The sequence below is a fragment of the Trichoderma evansii genome (assembly GCF_050947405.1).
Source record: "Trichoderma evansii strain SZMC 28006 chromosome Unknown GGI43scaffold_4, whole genome shotgun sequence".
NCBI classification, from domain to species: domain Eukaryota; kingdom Fungi; phylum Ascomycota; class Sordariomycetes; order Hypocreales; family Hypocreaceae; genus Trichoderma; species Trichoderma evansii.
The window spans coordinates 1,910,299-1,928,149 of NW_028145202.1; the positions used below are offsets into that span (position 1 = coordinate 1,910,299).

At 48.9% G+C, this 17,851-nt stretch overlaps 9 protein-coding genes across 9 annotated transcripts; 6 read left to right on the top strand and 3 right to left on the bottom strand.

Moving 5' to 3' along the window:
• The first annotated feature begins 59 nt into the window (after positions 1–59).
• GGI43DRAFT_398808 (AhpC/TSA antioxidant enzyme-domain-containing protein) lies at positions 60–2,082 on the top strand. Its single transcript, XM_083205259.1, has 2 exons — positions 60–1,066; positions 1,136–2,082. The coding sequence occupies exons 1-2, from the start codon at positions 668–670 to the stop codon at positions 1,880–1,882; spliced, it is 1,146 nt and encodes a 381-aa protein (XP_083063609.1). The 5' UTR covers positions 60–667; the 3' UTR covers positions 1,883–2,082.
• GGI43DRAFT_299371 (P-loop containing nucleoside triphosphate hydrolase protein) lies at positions 2,012–3,322 on the bottom strand. The gene is made up of 3 exons (XM_083201514.1): positions 2,954–3,322; positions 2,822–2,851; positions 2,012–2,746 (listed from the first exon to the last, which is right to left on the bottom strand). The coding sequence occupies exons 1-3, from the start codon at positions 3,027–3,029 to the stop codon at positions 2,142–2,144; spliced, it is 711 nt and encodes a 236-aa protein (XP_083063610.1). The 5' UTR covers positions 3,030–3,322; the 3' UTR covers positions 2,012–2,141.
• A 30-nt stretch (positions 3,323–3,352) lies between these two features.
• Positions 3,353–5,348, top strand: GGI43DRAFT_398813 (methionine aminopeptidase). Its single transcript, XM_083205260.1, has 4 exons — positions 3,353–3,627; positions 3,695–4,833; positions 4,910–4,996; positions 5,057–5,348. Exons 1-4 carry the CDS (start codon positions 3,585–3,587, stop codon positions 5,111–5,113), a joined length of 1,326 nt encoding a protein of 441 aa, XP_083063611.1. The 5' UTR covers positions 3,353–3,584; the 3' UTR covers positions 5,114–5,348.
• Positions 5,349–5,441: 93 nt separating this feature from the next.
• On the bottom strand, positions 5,442–6,284 carry GGI43DRAFT_432251 (acetoacetate decarboxylase family protein; the record flags this gene model as incomplete). The annotated part of the gene is made up of 1 exon (XM_083209536.1): positions 5,442–6,284. One exon carries the CDS (start codon positions 6,282–6,284, stop codon positions 5,442–5,444), a length of 843 nt encoding a protein of 280 aa, XP_083063612.1.
• A 1,022-nt stretch (positions 6,285–7,306) lies between these two features.
• GGI43DRAFT_299517 (acetolactate synthase) lies at positions 7,307–9,444 on the top strand. Its single transcript, XM_083201517.1, has one exon. The coding sequence runs from the start codon at positions 7,600–7,602 to the stop codon at positions 9,280–9,282; it is 1,683 nt and encodes a 560-aa protein (XP_083063613.1). The 5' UTR covers positions 7,307–7,599; the 3' UTR covers positions 9,283–9,444.
• A 244-nt stretch (positions 9,445–9,688) lies between these two features.
• Positions 9,689–10,408, top strand: GGI43DRAFT_381461 (acetolactate decarboxylase; the record flags this gene model as incomplete). The annotated part of the gene is made up of 1 exon (XM_083203123.1): positions 9,689–10,408. The coding sequence occupies one exon, from the start codon at positions 9,689–9,691 to the stop codon at positions 10,406–10,408; it is 720 nt and encodes a 239-aa protein (XP_083063614.1).
• A 398-nt stretch (positions 10,409–10,806) lies between these two features.
• Positions 10,807–12,483, top strand: GGI43DRAFT_299539 (uncharacterized protein). Its single transcript, XM_083201518.1, has 5 exons — positions 10,807–11,044; positions 11,122–11,194; positions 11,248–11,505; positions 11,575–11,790; positions 11,872–12,483. The coding sequence occupies exons 3-5, from the start codon at positions 11,335–11,337 to the stop codon at positions 11,989–11,991; spliced, it is 507 nt and encodes a 168-aa protein (XP_083063615.1). The 5' UTR covers positions 10,807–11,044; positions 11,122–11,194; positions 11,248–11,334; the 3' UTR covers positions 11,992–12,483.
• Positions 12,484–13,144: 661 nt separating this feature from the next.
• Positions 13,145–14,145, top strand: GGI43DRAFT_299545 (PRELI-like family-domain-containing protein). The gene has a single exon (XM_083201519.1). The coding sequence runs from the start codon at positions 13,296–13,298 to the stop codon at positions 13,866–13,868; it is 573 nt and encodes a 190-aa protein (XP_083063616.1). The 5' UTR covers positions 13,145–13,295; the 3' UTR covers positions 13,869–14,145.
• Positions 14,146–14,709: 564 nt separating this feature from the next.
• On the bottom strand, positions 14,710–17,609 carry GGI43DRAFT_398822 (Pro-kumamolisin, activation domain-containing protein; the record flags this gene model as incomplete). The annotated part of the gene is made up of 5 exons (XM_083205261.1): positions 16,201–17,609; positions 15,907–16,139; positions 15,296–15,841; positions 15,105–15,230; positions 14,710–15,027 (listed from the first exon to the last, which is right to left on the bottom strand). Coding segments are annotated over exons 1-5 (1,787 nt in total), but the record flags the coding sequence as incomplete, so codon positions are not given.
• Between the last annotated feature and the right edge of the window lie 242 nt (positions 17,610–17,851).

Genomic DNA, 17,851 nt, shown 5'->3' on the forward strand with positions numbered 1-17,851 from the left:
CCTGTCTGCTTTGGGATTTTTTGCCGACGACGATCAAACAAATTGAGCAACGCCAAACGGGTATTTACAGTTACAAGGTATTACCTGGGCACTTCGCAGTTCAAGTTCAGGCACTCTGTCTGCGCTTAGTCATCGGTTCAGCCGGACGCATTTCCACCGAGCCGCGTAATGTGATTGGCCACCGTCGGCAGTCGCCTGTTCTTCACATGGCCCTTGATTCGCACAGCTTCCAACCCAACTACGCCACGTCCAATCGAATCGGGGGTCAGCAGCTCCCGAAAACATGCCAGCAAAATGTGGTGCCGCCGTCACTGCCACTGCTCCAAAGAGTTCCCTGCAATGTCATGGCATTGGTCAGTCGTGGCGCAGTGAAGCGAAACGAAGCTGGACGTGGACGGAGTAACTCTGGCTCCAGGGCCCGGGACGGATTATGGAGTTGGCAGTTAGCGCGGGATGGAGCTCCAAGCGCCCCTGGAAACTTGAAAGCCGGTTGCAGCAGGCCATAACATGATGCATATAACACATCGCCAAGCTCTCTCTTTTTCTCTTTTCCACTCCATGCTGTAAACCAGCTTGTTACTGTTTTATTTTATTTGCACTACTGCTGCTACACTGCACTGCTGCTGCTACCATCGCCACCTCCCGCCAGCACTAAATCCTTCTCCAAATGGCAGACGTGCAGATCGACGATGCGGCGGCCCACCCCCCGCAGCACACCTTTACGGGCATCCTCAACGACCTAGACCAGCAAACGCCACACAACAAAAACGACAGTGCTGCCCATAGCCATGATGAGGCGGACGCGCATGACAGGCACTCAGATAGGGCATCATCTCACAGATGGTCCAAGGCATCATCGCTTGATATCGACAAGTCACAGCCACAAGATTTCGACGGCGAGCTGTTGACCAACAATGAGCTGCCCTCTGCTGAAGTCCAGAAGATGATTGAGAATTACATTGTTCTAGACCGCCATGGCAAATCGAAGACGTTCAAGAGCTTGTACATGGGCGAAAACAAAGCTAGGCGGGTGCTTGTAATCTTTATCCGGCACTTCTTCTGTGGTGTATGCTGCTTACCCTGACGATATCCTTCGACCTAGTATCCTTAGAAGCTAACATTCCTTTGCATTTAGAACTGCCAGGAATATCTCCGTACTCTCTCCGAAGCCATTACCCCTGATTCTCTCCTCCGACTGCCCATCAGCACGTTCATCACCGTTGTGGGATGCGGTGACCCCGGCCTGATCGACATGTATGCCAAAGAGACGGGCTGCCAGTTCCCCATATATACCGACCCGACCCGATCATTGTTCGACGCCCTAGGCATGGTGAAGACCCTTCAAATGGGTACCAAGCCAGCATATGCAAAGAAGAGCACGTCAAGGGGAATTTTTGACAGCATTGTCCAAGGCTTGAAGCACGTGCCCAAAGGCCTGGCTCTCAAGTCCGGCGATCACCGCCAGGTGGGAGGCGAGTTTCTCTACGAGCCGTTCCAAGTCGCGACACCGATTTCAACGCCCACACAGGAGCAGCCGCCCAAGTTTGGATCACTTGCTAAGCCAGAAGCCACCCAAGACAAAGTCGAAGACGATCGAGCCGAAGATAAGAGGATTACTTGGTGCCACAGGATGAAGACCACGAGAGATCATGTAGAGCTACCAGAGTTGATGGAGATCCTGGGCTTAGACAGCACAGCCCACAAGCCTGTGGTTAAGGACGAGAAGGACGAAAAGAGATGGGAGGAGGCTACGCGGAGTAGAAAGGGCACAGGTGTGACGATGGCCCCCGAGATGAAGAGGCTGAGCCTAGCTGCCCGTGCAAGCGTTGACCAGGCTCATGAACAGACTCCTCATGAGCCAGTGGTACCGGAGGACAACTAAAAAGCAAAAATTGGTTTGGTTGGAAAGCTTTTGTCTGCTTGTGCCAGGGGGTGTTCTGGGGTTTACTTTGGATTGCGCCTTGTTGAATTCTTACCCCTTGGTAATGTTTCATGTTACTTTCTTATTTGATAGTTTTTCTCAGAGCGAAGCTGTTGCAGCATTTGCTTGGCTTACATATCACTATAGCTTGATTGTTTACAGACTTTTCTAGGAAAAAGTATCTGGTTTTCATCTATGTATATATATTTAAAGATTGTCTCTATTCATGAACCCAACTTCCGTCTTCTCTACTCTGTACTAGCTCGTGTACTTGTAAGCTGTAGTCTACAATCTCCTTTCCATTAACCAAGTCATTCTCCGTAGCTCTCTTATCGCCTTCTTCTATAGTCTGGGCAATGCCTGCTCGGACATGTCTCTCTCTCAACCTCTTCCGCGCCACTTCGAAGTCAACCTCTACAAACCACAGCTCATCGAACAACAAGGCGGCATCACGCCACACCTCTTTATTCAGAGCCACGTATAACCCTTCAATGACGACAATCCGATGAGTCGGCAGCACGGCAATGTCCTTCTCCTTGGGGTCTTTGACAGCGTGATCGAAAGATGGTGCATATATCGTTTCCGAAGGTGAAATGGGCCTTCTTAAAGACTGTACCAGGGCGTGAAATTTGAGAGGGTCAAAGGTATAAGGGGCGCCGCGGCGTGCGTGAGCTGTTACCGGATCCGGCATGGCGGAGAGCTCGGCGCGGGTGAGATGGAAGCCGTCCATGGGGACGAAGATGGCTGGGGGAGGCGCATTTTGGGCGTATGCATTGGCGAGGGCGTTGATTTTGTAGGTGATGGTTTGTGCGAGTGTTGTTTTGCCTGGTGGCTGGTTAGTGCTGCGTGATGCGTGATGATGAGATGAATAGGTGAGGGTTTATTTGAAGGGGGACATGCCTGAGCCTGGGATACCACCAATTCCGATTACTACACCAATAAGAGATGTTAGCAGAGAATCAATATTGAAAGAACTGTTGGGATGTCATCTAGACAGAAGCTAGCAAAGTAAGATATATCTGGCTCACTTACACAGGCGCTGGTCTTGAGGTGTATTTAAGTAGCTCTTCCACACCTTATCTACTAGCTTCTGCACTTGAGGTTCCATGTTAGCTCATTGACTTCATCTGTCTTCAGGCTATGAATATGGTATAGCCTTTTCGTGAGCCTCAGTTTGATTGATGTTTGAAAGGCTTCTGCCTGGGAGTCTGGCTTGAGACGAGATCAAGAGCAGCCCCGCCGACTGCGGTGCCCTATTATCAGAGCAACCCCACGTCTCCCCACTGGGAAGTTCTGGCCTGTCATAGCTGCAGGGTGCTGAAAGGATTGCTGATACAATATACAATGTGGATGGGTGGTATTATACATTATCATGGGATTACACCTATTTGGTCAATTATATAATGTACAAGCTCGTTGGTGGATAAATGCTACCAAGGCGGTGGTTATGCCGAGGATACCTTGAAACAGAGCATTGATGTCATACGCCCTTTTGGGAAGGCGACATAAATAGCTCGTCACTTCTCCATACTAAAGGGCTGTGCATTTGATCTTTTGCCGCCATGCCTAATTTTGTCATCGCCTGTAGCGGGGTTAGCCGCTGCAAAGCCGTATCTGCCAAATTTTTTGACCTGCACATTCAACATAGTACAAATCAGCCAGGATGGCAGCCCAAATTCCCACTGAAGCTCTCAAGGAGCTGAAAGGTGAGCATCATTGCTAAAGCAAACTTGTATGATTGTGATACATGCTAACTCTGTGCGCAATTCTCAGTGGCCGACGGTACCCAGCCGGCTGGCGAGGCTGGTAACTCGGCCAACGGCCAAGCCGAAGATGCACACGATGGCGATGATTCCGAAGACGACGCCGAGGACGCCACTCCTGCCGCCGGAGCTGCCAAGAAGAAGAAGAAGAGAAAGCCCAAGAAGAAGAAGAAGAACCCCACCAGCCAGACCGAGCCCCCTCGTGTCGAGGTCAGCAAGCTGTTCCCCAACAAGAATTATCCCAAGGGCGAGGAAGTCGAGTACAAGGACGAGAACAACTACCGAACCACCAATGAGGAGAAGCGCCACCTAGACAACCTCAACAGCGAGTTTTTGGCTGACTACCGAGAGGCTGCTGAGATCCACCGACAGGTGCGACAGTATGCGCAAAAGGTCATCAAGCCCGGCCAGTCCCTGACGGAGATTGCTGAGACCATCGAGGACAGCGTCCGCGCACTTACGGGCCACTCTGGTCTGGAGGAGGGAGACGCCTTGAAGGCCGGCATGGGTTTCCCCTGTGGTCTGTCCCTGAACCACTGCGCGGCTCACTACACCCCCAATGCGGGCAACAAGATGGTTCTGCAGCAGAACGATGTCATGAAGGTTGACTTTGGTGTCCACGTCAACGGAAAGATTGTCGACTCTGCCTTCACAATGGCTTTTGAGCCCAAATACGACCCTCTCCTGGCGGCTGTGCGAGCGGCCACCAACGCCGGTATTCGCGAGGCCGGCATTGACGCCCGCGTCGGCGAGATTGGCGGCGTCATCCAGGAAGTCATGGAGAGTTACGAGGTCGAGATTGACGGCACGACTTACCCAGTCAAGAGTATCCGCAACTTGACGGGTCACACCATCCTGCCGTACAGCATCCACGGCACCAAGGCTGTGCCCATTGTCAAGAGCAATGACCAGACCAAGATGGAGGAGGGCGATGTGTTTGCCATTGAGACATTTGGCAGCACGGGTAACGGATACGTCCGCGACGATGGTGAGGTATCTCACTACGCAAAGGTTGGCGACGTGTCGCACGTCGACCTCCGATTGAGCTCGGCCAAGTCCCTGCTCAATGTGATTAACAAGAACTTTGGAACGCTGCCGTTCTGCCGACGATATCTCGATCGTCTTGGCCAGGAGAAGTATCTCCTTGGTGTAAGTTTACAGATCTTTATCCCTTTTTGCTGAAGAAAAGTGCGGCGCTGACATTTTCTCTTTCTTCGTGAAACAGCTCAACAGTCTGGTGCAGAACGACATTGTCGAGGCGTACCCGCCCTTGGTTGACAAGAAGGGCTCGTACACTGCTCAGTATGAGCACGTAAGTTGCAATCTCTACTCTTATAGACAGACTGAAATTGTTGGCTAATATTATGTATAGACTATCCTTATTCGACCCACCGTGAAGGAGGTCATCAGCCGCGGAGACGACTACTAATTGGAGTTCAAGATGGAATCTGGAATATGACCTTCTTGATAGCTAGCCAGCTAGTGCTCAAAATGGAACAAAAGAATAAGAAAAGGTGGATTGTATTAGTATAGCGGCAATTTCGCAGTGCTATTATAGCTATAGCTGTTGATTCAGCAAAGTGGGGAGAAAGATAAAAAAAGTAAAAGAATAAATTATACAAAGAGATTACAGCATTTGAAAATGAAATTGTTCTTAAATTGTATTGAAATTGCTCCCACGCCTGGTAAAATTTGTATATTTATCTAGCCTAGCATAAGTCATTTACTTATGTATATATATTTTAATTTTGTACTAATCAGCTCTCCATCTCTTTCAGCAGGGAAGATGGTACAACGGGCTCGGCGGTATAGTCCTTCAAGATGCTCAAATCTGTAACAGAGTATGACATGCCAAATCTATAACCCCGGCCAACACGCTTCGGCGCAATCTTATGCACCTCTTCGCCAAATACCTCCGGAATCGTCACTTCAGCCGACCCAGCCCAGACTTCCACGATGTTAAGATCATCCGTCAAGGACATGGTGAGCTCATCCACCGCTGGCTTGTACTGACGGCTGGCTACAAGCTGAGGAAAGTAGCGGCGCATCACTGTAGGACGATTGAAGACAGTCCTTGGATCGACAATCTTCTCCTCAAGCTGGACGCGAGCCGTCGCAATCCGTTCTCCGTGTGCAGACACGCTGGCGCCGAACCGACTCCCTGGAGCAAGCGGCGCAGCAGCAGGACCTGGGGCCGCGAAGCTTCGAGTCTGAAAGACGCTGGCGTGCTTCTTTGGGAAGCCCTGCGCCCAGCCACGCGCAATGGCAGCATCGTTATCAACAAAGATGTACGGGCAGTAATTCACTGGTTTGCCTTCAAAGATGGCTTCAACTAGGATGAAGGCTTCGCGATATTGATAGCGTGCAGGATCCGTCACCTCGTCGTTGGAGCCGGTGAACTGCCAGTCGAGGAACCACAAGAAGGCGCGGCCTCCTGAGCTCTCATCCACGGTGAGGCCGGGAGGGAGAAGGTCTGCAATGGTTTTTGGGTCTGTCCAGTACTCGATTGCCATGCAATCGCTTGAGTAGTGCCATGGTGGGAGAGTTACCAGGGAAGACTTTCCCTCTGGGGTAAGGGGAACTGAGAATCCGTTGAGCATCGTGTATAGATGTATATATATGTATATATAGAGAGAGTGTGTGCGAAGGTGTATGAGAGATAGCTCAGTTATAGATAAAGTTATATAGGTTCAAATGAGCTGCAAAGGACCAGTGCAATAGATAGATGGATGGATGGATGGATAGGTGTCTTTGTTGAATGTTGTTTTAAGCCAAGAAACTAGAAGCGAACACAACGACTCTTTTATAGAAGAAGGTTTACATTGTCCAATAAGTTTAGTATAGAGTTGAGTCCTGTAATTTGCAATTACAAAGAACTACAGGCTAGGCTATTCCGGCGATAACCACACAAATACACGAATCCTAAAACAGTCCCATACTCTACCCCGAGAGACAATTGAATTATTAAGAATTATTAAGAATCATCAAAAGAAATAGCAACTTGAAATTCGAATTACTTCTATCTCTATGAAACTAGTTGACCAAGTACCGGGCTTGTGGGGTTGCATCGGGCACATACACGATTATACGGACGATCGGGCGGGTGGCGTCCTCTAGATCGACCGAGGCAAGTGGGCTGTGAAGAAAAATAGGCACAAAGATTGGTTTCCTTAGAATATACAGCGGTTTCGATAAAGAGCCCTGGCCGCTGTTTACTCCGTATACCGTTTTGGATTTACGCGGGTAGCGGCTTTGCGTTCCTTGCGATGAAGCTTTTCCTGAGTTGGCCTTTTCGCTACAAGGGTTTCATAGAATCGTTACCGTCATGATTAATTCGCTTCGCGGTTCTCAGCTACAACTCTCTGACTATAGTTAATTTATTAGGGAAACAATAATATTAACTTTAACGAGGCGATAACAAGATCCTAAGCAGAACAAACTTGTTCCAGCTTATTCTATTTCATTAGACGATACCAGAGGCGAGCTAACATGGTGGATCACCAACTACCTAACCACCGTAGGGCTGGAGATCACTAGCGAGATGCGACACAGTATAGCTTCACTCTCAGTAATCAAAGGAAAAAATCTTCAGCAGTCCCAGCCTTACAAGGCAGTCATCAGTTCCCGTCAAGTCCCGTCAATTAAGCCTATACTAACATATCCCGCAGGTTCCGAGACCGGTGGTAACCTATTTCCGGCTCTCAGCCGCCCGTATATTTCCTATGACAACACAACGATGACAACAGGACGGAAGCTAACAACTAGCGCCCGAATTGGGGAGCTTCCTATATCGCAGGATGGATATAAAGTCGTCATGCATGTGTAGCTATAGCTCAGGCTTCTGAAGCTTTGGTCCAACAGTCCAGCCTCTGGAACCATTTCTTAAACTTCAAGACTCAACTCACAATTCCAACCATGATCAAAGACACGGTTGACATCCTCATTGATTCTCTCAAGGCAGCCGGAGTCAAATACGTCTTCGGCGTACCTGGAGCCAAGATCGACTCCGTCTTCAATGCCCTGATTGACCACCCAGACATCAAGCTCGTTGTCTGTCGGCATGAGCAGAATGCCGCCTTCATAGCGGCCGCCATGGGCAAGGTGACCGGCCTTCCTGGTGTATGCATTGCCACTTCCGGTCCTGGCACCAGCAATCTTGTCACTGGCCTGGTCACTGCGACAGATGAAGGAGCACCGGTAGTAGCTATTGTGGGAAGTGTCAAGCGATCTCAATCGCTTCAAAGAACACATCAGAGCTTGCGCGGTGTTGACCTGCTCGCTCCCGTCACAAAGAAGGTGGTTTCGGCCGTAGTCGAGGATCAGGTTGCAGAGATCATGCTGGATGCCTTCAGAGTCGCAGCAGCCTCTCCACCAGGCGCCACGGCTGTAAGTCTGCCCATCGACCTGATGACTCCGGTCAAAAGCACATCCACAGTCGCGGCGTTCCCGGCAGCAAGCTTCGTGCCTCCAAAATACGGCAAGTCTCCAGAAGCTACCCTCCAAGCAGCTGCAGATCTGATCTCTGCATCCAAAGCCCCCGTCCTGTTTCTTGGCATGCGGGTTTCTGAATCGGACGAAATCATCAATGCTGTCCATAGCTTCCTCAAAAAACACCCCGTGCCAGTAGTTGAGACATTTCAAGCTGCTGGGGCCATCTCCAAGGAGCTCGTCCATCTATTCTACGGCCGAATTGGTCTATTCAGCAACCAGCCGGGCGATCAGCTTCTGCAGCACTCCGATCTAGTCATTGCTGTTGGGTTAGATCAAGCAGAATACGATGCAAATCTTTGGAACAAGCGCAATACCACAATCTTGCATGTGGATATCCAACCAGCTGACTTTGTTGCTCATTACATGCCCAAGATTGAGCTCATTGGGTCTTTGTCCGAAAACCTCACAGACCTCACGGGTAGGCTAGACACAGTAGCTCGTCTCCAGCTCACTGAGGCAGGGGAGTCCATCCGGACAAATATGTGGGAATGGGTAAACAGCGCTGAGGCATTAGGACGATCCACCGGACCCGTCCATCCACTACACTTTATCCGGCTCTTCCAGAACATGATTGACCCGTCTACTACGGTTATATCCGATGTAGGAAGCGTCTACATCTGGCTCTGCCGGTACTTTTACTCCTACGAGCGCAGGACATTCTTAATGTCAAATGTCCAGCAGACATTGGGAGTAGCGATGCCTTGGGCAATCGGCGTCTCTCTCAGCCAGACGCCCCCATCCTCCAAAAAGGTGGTCAGTATCAGCGGCGATGGCGGATTCATGTTTAGCAGCCAGGAGCTGGTCACTGCCGTTCAGCAAGGCTGCAACATCACCCACTTCATCTGGAACGATGGCAAGTACAACATGGTTGAGTTTCAAGAAGTAAACAAGTACGGCCGCAGCTCCGGAGTCGACCTTGGCGGAGTCGACTTTGTCAAGCTTGCCGACTCGATGGGTGCCAAGGGGCTGCGTGTAAGCAGTGCGGGAGACCTGGAGGCTGTCATGAAGGAGGCATTGGCCTACGAGGGTGTCTGCCTTGTGGATGTGGAGATTGATTACAGTCAAAACCACAACCTGATGATGAATCTGGTCTCGGATGTGTCCTGATCGGTAAAGGCGTAATAAAGATAGCTATAGTTTGTTTTATGTAGTTTAAAAGTACTCTATTAGTCTAGCAACTTTCCTTTATACAAGAAACAAGGTCCGCAAACCTAGCGATAACACCCGAGATTCAGTGTAAAGACATAGACTCTTCAGAGCTAGTAGCTACGGAGCCACACTAAGCACTTATCCGTGGGTCTGGCTTTCAGGAACCAACTAAGAGTAAACAATTGGGTGATGTCATTCCAAGAGTCGCCGAGCTTAACCAGACAAATCGGTGTTTATAAGACCATACAATCGCCAACACCTACCATTCATTCAACCTTTGATCATAACCCTTGGCACAGTTCCGCCCACCTCCTTGGTGTTTTTCCCAACTATCCGCATGCCGTTACAAGTCAAATCTTCAACAATGGCGCCAAATGAGCTGTACCAGTATTCTGTCCTTTCTGCGCTCATGAGTGGCGCCGCAACATCTGGCGTGCCACTGTCGCAGATTTTAAGCCACGGGAACCACGGCCTAGGCACTTTTGAGAAACTGGAAGGGGAGATGATTGTACTCGACGGCTCGGCGTACCAGATGAAGTCAGATGGATCCGTTGTACCTAACCTTGAAAGAGACCATGGCGATCAGATCATCCCTTTTGCCATGATTACTTCCTTTCAGCCCTCTGTTACTGAGACCGTCATCTTCGATAGCAAGCAAGACCTTGCAGACAAGATATCGGCTTTACTTCCGAGGACGCAAAATCACTTTCTCGCATTTAGAATAGATGGAGTCTTTGAGCAAGTCAGTGTCCGAACAGTCGGCGGTCAACTATCACCTCACGAAAGCCTCATTGATGTTGGCAAACGTCAAGCAACACACACTTTTTCATCAATACGAGGATCAATCATAGGATTCCGCTCGCCGGCGTATTTCCAAGGCATCAGTGTCGCCGGTGACCATATGCATCTGATATCGGAAGACAGAAAGTTTGGAGGGCATTTACAGGCTTGTCGGGCAACTGAGCAGGTAACACTGAAAGCAGCGACGATTCACCGCTTCGATCTACAGCTGCCAAAGGATGATGATTTCAGAGATGCCAATCTTAGTGTTGACGATGAAGGGATCCAGACTGTTGAGGGCTAGGCAGGCTTGTACAATTTTGTGGATAGTTTTGTTAATCAAATACTAATGCTTTTTGTTCAAGGGTAGCCTGGCGTAATAGAAACAGCATCATCTCCTACGTATCAGGGCATGTCCCAGAATTAGAGAAATCCACGAATCTGCTGGGAGTTTCAGCCATATTCAAGAATGGAACTACTTTTACGTTGACTTGAGAACTATCTTGAGTAGATTAATAGTACCAGGACTGCCGTAGAAGATCTCTGGGAGTCTAGCTACTCGCGAGTTACCAAGACGGTGGAGTAGTCAGCTCAATCCTTGATTAACAAGCTACTCATCAGGCATTGGTTCTTCGTATAAAGAGAATCTCTGATAGGGCACAAGAAGATGGAAAAGGCATGACTCTTATAGAAAAAGTAGGCCAAACCAACTGGCTGATGAGGCCTGCGTACACAGTGCATGAGCACAGTATGTGTGCATGTAACTATCGTATAGCCGTATAGCTTAGCCTGCTGAGGCTGCAGAACCTAAAGCCCTCGAGGCACCTAAAGTCTCCTCTTGGAGTTCTTCTGTATGGGGTCCTCGAACGTATATTAGCCACTCGATGGTCGTATATTGGTCTCTGTAGGGGAACGGTTAACCCGGCACCTGCGTTGATGGGTAAGCACAGGAACAGGGCGCAACTCGCCTCCAGCTTCCGCGGAGTGGCACGCAAAACCTTTGACGTTTTTTTTTAGTTTGCGTAGGTGATATCTGAGATGGATATGGTGAGCATTGGAGTTGCTTACGAATGCGACATAAGCAACCGAGGTAGCAATGTCCTACTCATATCCTTCCATAGTCTCAAATTCTTATATATCAAGGACTTTACTGCTGAATAACGATCAACCTACAATACTCACATAAGCTTCTTCTTCTTTAACAGCCCCAGTGCGGCCTGGTTCAGAGATATGCCACTGTATCAAGTTGAACATTCTGACCCCTTGACAAGGGTAGAAAAGGACGAACTGGCAGCAAAAATAACGGACATTCACAAGACTGCATACGGTAGTCCTACGCCCTTTATAAGTGTAGTCTTTGAAGACATCTCAAAGACGGATTTCTATGAAGGAGGAATACTAGTACGACGAACTTGATGAATCTCAAGCTACCGCAATTAAACTGGGGCTGCCTTCTAACAGAGAATATAGAAACCAGGCTACAATCGTATATTTGCCATTGTGCGAATAGGAGGGTCCCGGACCACAAAAGACTTCAACGAGCTTTGTATTAAGCTTTCTAATGCTTGGCGTGAGGTAATCTCCAGGAATGATGCTTCGACTAGAAGTGTAGAACGGAAATTAGCCGGTGCATTTGTGCTAAGAAGCCTCAACGCGATGTTGGAGCATGGCTTTGTTCTACCCGAGGTTAGTCTCTTCTCATAGACCAGAGCTATGTATATAAGTGTGTCATATGAATGTCCATGCTAACATTATCAACTCATCAAGCCCGGTGAAGATAAGGAGTGGCTCGCACAAAACAAAATGGAGTTTCAGGAGAGGGCTAGGTCTGGGGATGGTACAATGATACGGCTTTTGAAGGAATTGGGGATTCCTCTTGAAGAGTGAATAGCCAGAGCTTCGCCAGTTGTATGCCGCGGCAGTACAGCAATGCTACTATAGCTGTGGTCAGTCGCGATGGGAAGGACAAATAAACTACAAAAATAAGCATTATTAAATTTCCATTATTCATGGAATGGGTACATGGCGGCAATATGATGGTAATAGAATCTTCATCCAAGCGACCTTATCTCTGATGCGGGGGTGCTCCAGCCCGTCGCCCGAATGCCCGGCTGCAGCAGCCCTAGATCGATCTAGAAACAGCCGCTGCTCTCCCCAGGATCGAAACCACCCTCCAGCGTTCCATGATCTCCATGGATTTCCAGGTATTGCGCAGCCGTGCTCCAATGAACAGGCCTCGGTGACAATGACGATCGCAGTTCAGCCACAGCCCGGCTCGCCACTGCCTTGACGGAACAGCCGTGATCGCCACAGAAGCGTCTGGGGCCGATACAGCCCTGTAGACTGGGATTTAGACCTTGGGACTTGGGCCTTGGGACCGCTGGAGCCGAAAGTGTGTGTCGCCGGACCGCAGCTGCCCTTTTCCCAGCTGCCCTCCCCCTCTCGTGCTTGCCGATTCCCGCACCGCCGAAGTCCAATCAGATCCACTTCCGGATTCCACCGCTCCGAAGATTTCTCGCTTTATCGAGGCCGCACTAGCCGTTTGCGGTTTGGGTCGTACCCTTTGCGGCTTAGCCCGGCGATAGCGAGCTTACTAAGGCCTTGCAAAAAGACTTTTTCCGGCCATATCGCTTCCTCCGATACCGAATAGGCTCCTCTTTGCCAGCGCCGTTCACATGCGCGGCTATCCAGCTCCTCCTAACAGCGAGAAAAACCCTCACGGGCTTACTAGTTTTTTTTTTGCCTTTTTCCTCCTCTCCGCAGATACTATATAGAAATTCCCACCCCCGGGTTTTTTCGTTTCAATCTTTATTTTGATCTTCATTCCCATTACATCTGTCCTTGTATAGACGGCAAGATTGCCTTTTGTTTTCAATCCATTCCAAGACATTGCTGAAACGCAGTGCGGACATACTTATTCGTACTATTGCCTGAACCAGCTCCAGAAAAAAAAAAAAGAGTCACAGCGTCGAGGCACGCGACTGGGTTCATCGCTGCCCTAGCCGAGATAACATTGACGAAATTGATTGGGTTTTTTTTGCCATCTGCGACCCGCCACCTGGATCGGAGCTTCTCTCGATAACAACCAACAACACCCTTCCCTTTTCTTCCTCTCCCGACCACCTCCATCATCCTTCTCTCTCCTCTTCGCCTCTCCCTTTCCTACTTCCTACAGAGAGAAATCATCAACAATGAAAGTCTTCTCCAACGCCGTCACCTACGAGTACTCGTGGGACGAGGTCTCCACAGCCAACTGGCGCAAGTACGGCCCATGGAACAACAAGTCTGAGCACGTCATCGCCGTCGACACGCTCTCCCGACAAGTCGACCCTGCGACCGGCATCCTGCGCACCGAACGCCTCATCACATGCAAGCAGGCCGCGCCCGACTGGATCAAGTCGCTGCTGGGCGGCAACATGGAGGAGAGCTTCGTCTACGAGGCCAGCTACGTCGACCCGCAGAACAAGACCGTCACAATGGTCAGCCAGAACCTGACGTGGAGCAACCTGGTCCGCGTGCAAGAGGAGGTCGTCTACAAGCCGCTGAGCGAGCACCAGACGCAATTCATCCAGAGCGCCCGCATCACTGCCCTGTGCGGCGGATGGCAGCGCATCAAGAACAGCATCGAGGACACGCTCTGCACGCGCTTCAAGGAGAACGCCGTCAAGGGCCGCGAGGGCTTCGAGCGAGTTCTGGAAATGAGCCGCATCGTCTTTGCCGAGGAGAAGGAGAGGCTGCAGCAGCAGAAGTTGGCGCTGATGTAATGCGTCCAACGTAATCGTCAATGCTGCTTACTGTTCCCCCTTTACTCCCTGTTTCAAGGCAGCTCAACTCTGCAACAACCTAAACTACACCGTCCATCATACCCCGGATAATCACTAAATCACTCTCCACTATAACGACCTGTGTTTTATTACATTTCTCCTTTGTTCGGGAAAGAGACTATGGCGGGGTAAACTTTTTTTTTTGTTCATTGCTTTTTTTACGGCGCGGCGTCACGGATACACAAAAATGGGAAAGACATGATTCGAAGAAACCAGAAGGCCATCACGGCGAAAGAGACATAAAACGGTGGCCAGGATTAATGGGCATTTCGAGATGGAGATACCAATTTCTGCTTTAGACCAAAAATCGAGGAGTCGAAGTCACGAGGTTCTTAATATTTTTTTTTCTTTGTTTTCTGAAAGCATCAAGCAGAAGACGAAGAAAGACAGCAAAGTCCGCACAGCATATTCTTTTGTTTTTCTGTTCGCGAGATCAGCGTGCGGGCCATGATTAGAACTTCTACATTTTTTTCCTCCGCTTTTTTGTCTTTTATTTTAGAGACTTAGAACATTTGTTGTACTTTTAGAATGCAGCTGCATATGCTGCAACTTTTTTTCTTTTTTTTTGTTAGAAGGCAGTTGAAATAGATGCCATGACAGCAAACTTCGCTTGTTCCAGATCAAATTAATGTGACCAACGAGTGATGACTGATATGAATGACCTGGGCGTTCTTTTGCATGCAATTTTGCTTTTGACGCCGTCTACCTTGAACGATATACAGCTGTCGTATATACAAACAAATTATCAGATCATTTCTAGCTGTTTTATTAAACGGTGAACGTCAACTTCATATTAGATGCAGATATCTAGCCTGAGAGTGTCAGCTCGCTCTTTCGAAAGGCTGCCTGCTATATTCCCAATTCTATTAAGTACCAATTCCATTGTCCCTAGTATATCATCTCTCATTCATCCAACCAGCTTTCTTCCTCATAGACATCTCCACAAGACAAGCTCATCATCTTATCAAACAGCGGCGTTCCCCATCCCGTCACCGGATCCCATCCCTTCACAGCGCTCCAGCTAGCGTTGGGAATCACGGGCGATGGGAGGCCGGAAAGAGATTCGCCTTGACATCCGATGGACCTGGATTCGGTAATACTATCAGTAATTTCTTGTGGTCAGTATTATTGGTGTGATTATAGCGAGAAGAAAGAAGATAGACGGCCTGGACGTACTCTGTGAATGCGCGGTTGCCAATGCTGTAAATCCATGGGTTCAAGAATCCCATGCGAGACAGTCCACTTTTGGATCGATGATCATTGAGCAATGCGATGAGAGCCGCGAATACGGGCGTGGAAACGCTACAGAACAATTAGAATTCAATTCAAACATTGTTTGCAACGGGTGAATCGCGTGCAATACATACCTCGTCCCCGACGTCAAGTCACTTCTGCCATGATTCCAAAATCGATAATTCACTCCCTGAGCAGCCACATCAGGAAACCCTCTTCCACTGGCATTATAATAGTCCTTCCACTCGTTTCCATACAGCTGCAAATAACCGTCAACAGCTTCATCCTGCCACTCTGGACGTGCAAAATAGTCAGAAAATCCACCCGCTGAGAAATTCGCTGCCCTCTCTGGGCCAATCCCCTCCGTCGACCCCACGCTCGTCACGTATGGACATGTCGCCGGGAACGAAGGTATAAACTTGGTCGTTTTCGTGCCGTCGTTTGACTGACATGACATTCCGGGACCGAAATCGCCAGAAGACACGATGATAGAGACGCCGCGCGTGCCGAGTTGGCCAAACATGTCACAGACTTGTTGGGCGTAGGGTTTGGGGAACAGCTGTTCGTTGGCACCGTACGAGATGGAGACTACGCTGGGGAGTTTGTCGTCGGGGAGGTTGAGCAGATGGCTTGCGAATTCGAGGTAAGGCTCGAGATACTCGTGTGTGGGATCGATGAGACTGGCAAACGAGCGCTTCGCGTCAGTATTGCATTCTGTGGCTCGTCAAGATAAGAAAAAACCTACTCCAAGTCCGGGATGATGTCGTGGTTTCCACCACCGGTTGCATAAAAGCGCACCGGCAAATTATATCCCATTGCAATGGCATACTGGACATCTTGATTGGCCTCACTCGACGAGAAATTGGTTCCCTGAGGATTGGTCCCCCCATTCACCAATGCAATGGAGAAGTTGGCGCCAGCAGAGTAAGGTGCAAACTCGTGGAGGAATTCGTCTAACTCGTGATATTGGGCTGCTTGCTAGATTACCAAACTCGTGTCAGTGAAAGGGTGGAACTATAAAACTCCAGCAAAGACTTACACTATCGAAGCCAGCTACGCCGAGAAGATTCTTCTTGTCATGCCTTGCTTGATAATCCCCAACATGGTACAGCTTCTTCAAACAGGTCGGTGTGATTTCGACCTTGCACCTCTCCCAATCGGTACGAGCTTTTGTCAAATACCGGCCAGAATGACCTTGTTTAGCATCCAGATTTGTAGAGGGTATGTTTGACTTGGCCGCAGAACAAGCCGTTCGTTGGTATACAGGAGCATACTGGACGGTCATTACATAGCCCTGGATTCTTTGAGGCAAAGTAGAAACAGCAATCGTTTGCGAACCAAGAGTCGCATTATAATTTACTCCCAGGAGTGCTTCGATCCCCTCAATATTAGTCTGGATGTGAATGAATTGCTCGTCGCTTAAAATATGACCATCAGGGATGCCGGCCCGAGTTAACCACCATTTGACGGCATCAACAGAAGAGGGTCGAGGACGGAGCAAAGCTTTGGCTTCTTCGCGGCCGATATACTGTCCGTATCGTGAGCTAGAAGGGCTGGAAAGATCACGAATGGTTTGTTCCAGGAGCTGGCGGGATTCTGGCTGCAGGGCGATGGAGAGCTTCACGATGTTTTCTGGCTTCCATATCTTTTTAAATTGTTTGGCTGGATTTGCAGTGACTAAGGCGCTGATGCCGAAAGTTAGTAGATATGATACTTTCATTTTCAGCATTGGAGATGGGCCAAGGTATATTGAAAGGAAGAGACTATCGTACTGAAAAAATAGAACAAATTCTTTCTTCACAAGCAATCACTTTATATCTTGTTGCTACACCAATGCCAATATTTCACCAAAAGACACAAACACCTCCGTTTATTGGCCCATCTCACGTTCGGTATTCTTTCAGCCTCGCTACATATTGATCCGCCAGGCGGCAGGGCTGTCGCAAACAAGAACAATACCAAGGCATAATATTGTTCAACCCCCGTCAGTCGCCTACAATAGAAATCATATTCTGCAGCTTTCCTACAAGTATTGAGTCCAGCCAGCCACCCGCTCAGGGATGTAGATGTTTGTCGGATAGAATACGATACTGCCTTGGATGGAGGTAAACGTGGACACTGGCTTTGGTCCACTTTCCAGAATCATTCTGCCAAGAGACGGAATGACGCGTTATTCTATTTGGCGGTGATGCCTGCGCGTATTCGTGTAACTAATCAGCAGGGTTGTCGCGTTCTCCGAGAAGCTGCAAAACTGGCAAGCTAGAGGCTACTCTTTAACTATCGGCTTAGCTTTTTAGACAAGGCAAGCTTCATATTCGGTGATAACAGCTCAGGATTGCATTTCCATGTCCCTCAATTTACTTTGTACAGCCCAAGGGTCAATATTAGTACAAGCCTGCTGTAGACGCAGCTCCAAGAAGTTTTTTTTTTTTTTTTTCGTTTCCCTCAGATCTCTGTAGTCTTCAATCTCGTTTAATTTCTGATGGCTTGCAGAACAAGCCAGCTGTTGGTCGTGCAAGACACGGCATTTCAGGGTCTGCACAGACCACTAAGATATAATGCCTCCCTTCTGTTTGTATTAGTATATTTATATCAGACTAAGTAATAGTATTCGAAGAAAAGAGAGCACTTTACATTAGTGTATTTGTTTCAGACTTAGTAATAGCCCTTTAAGCAGTGACGACACTAGC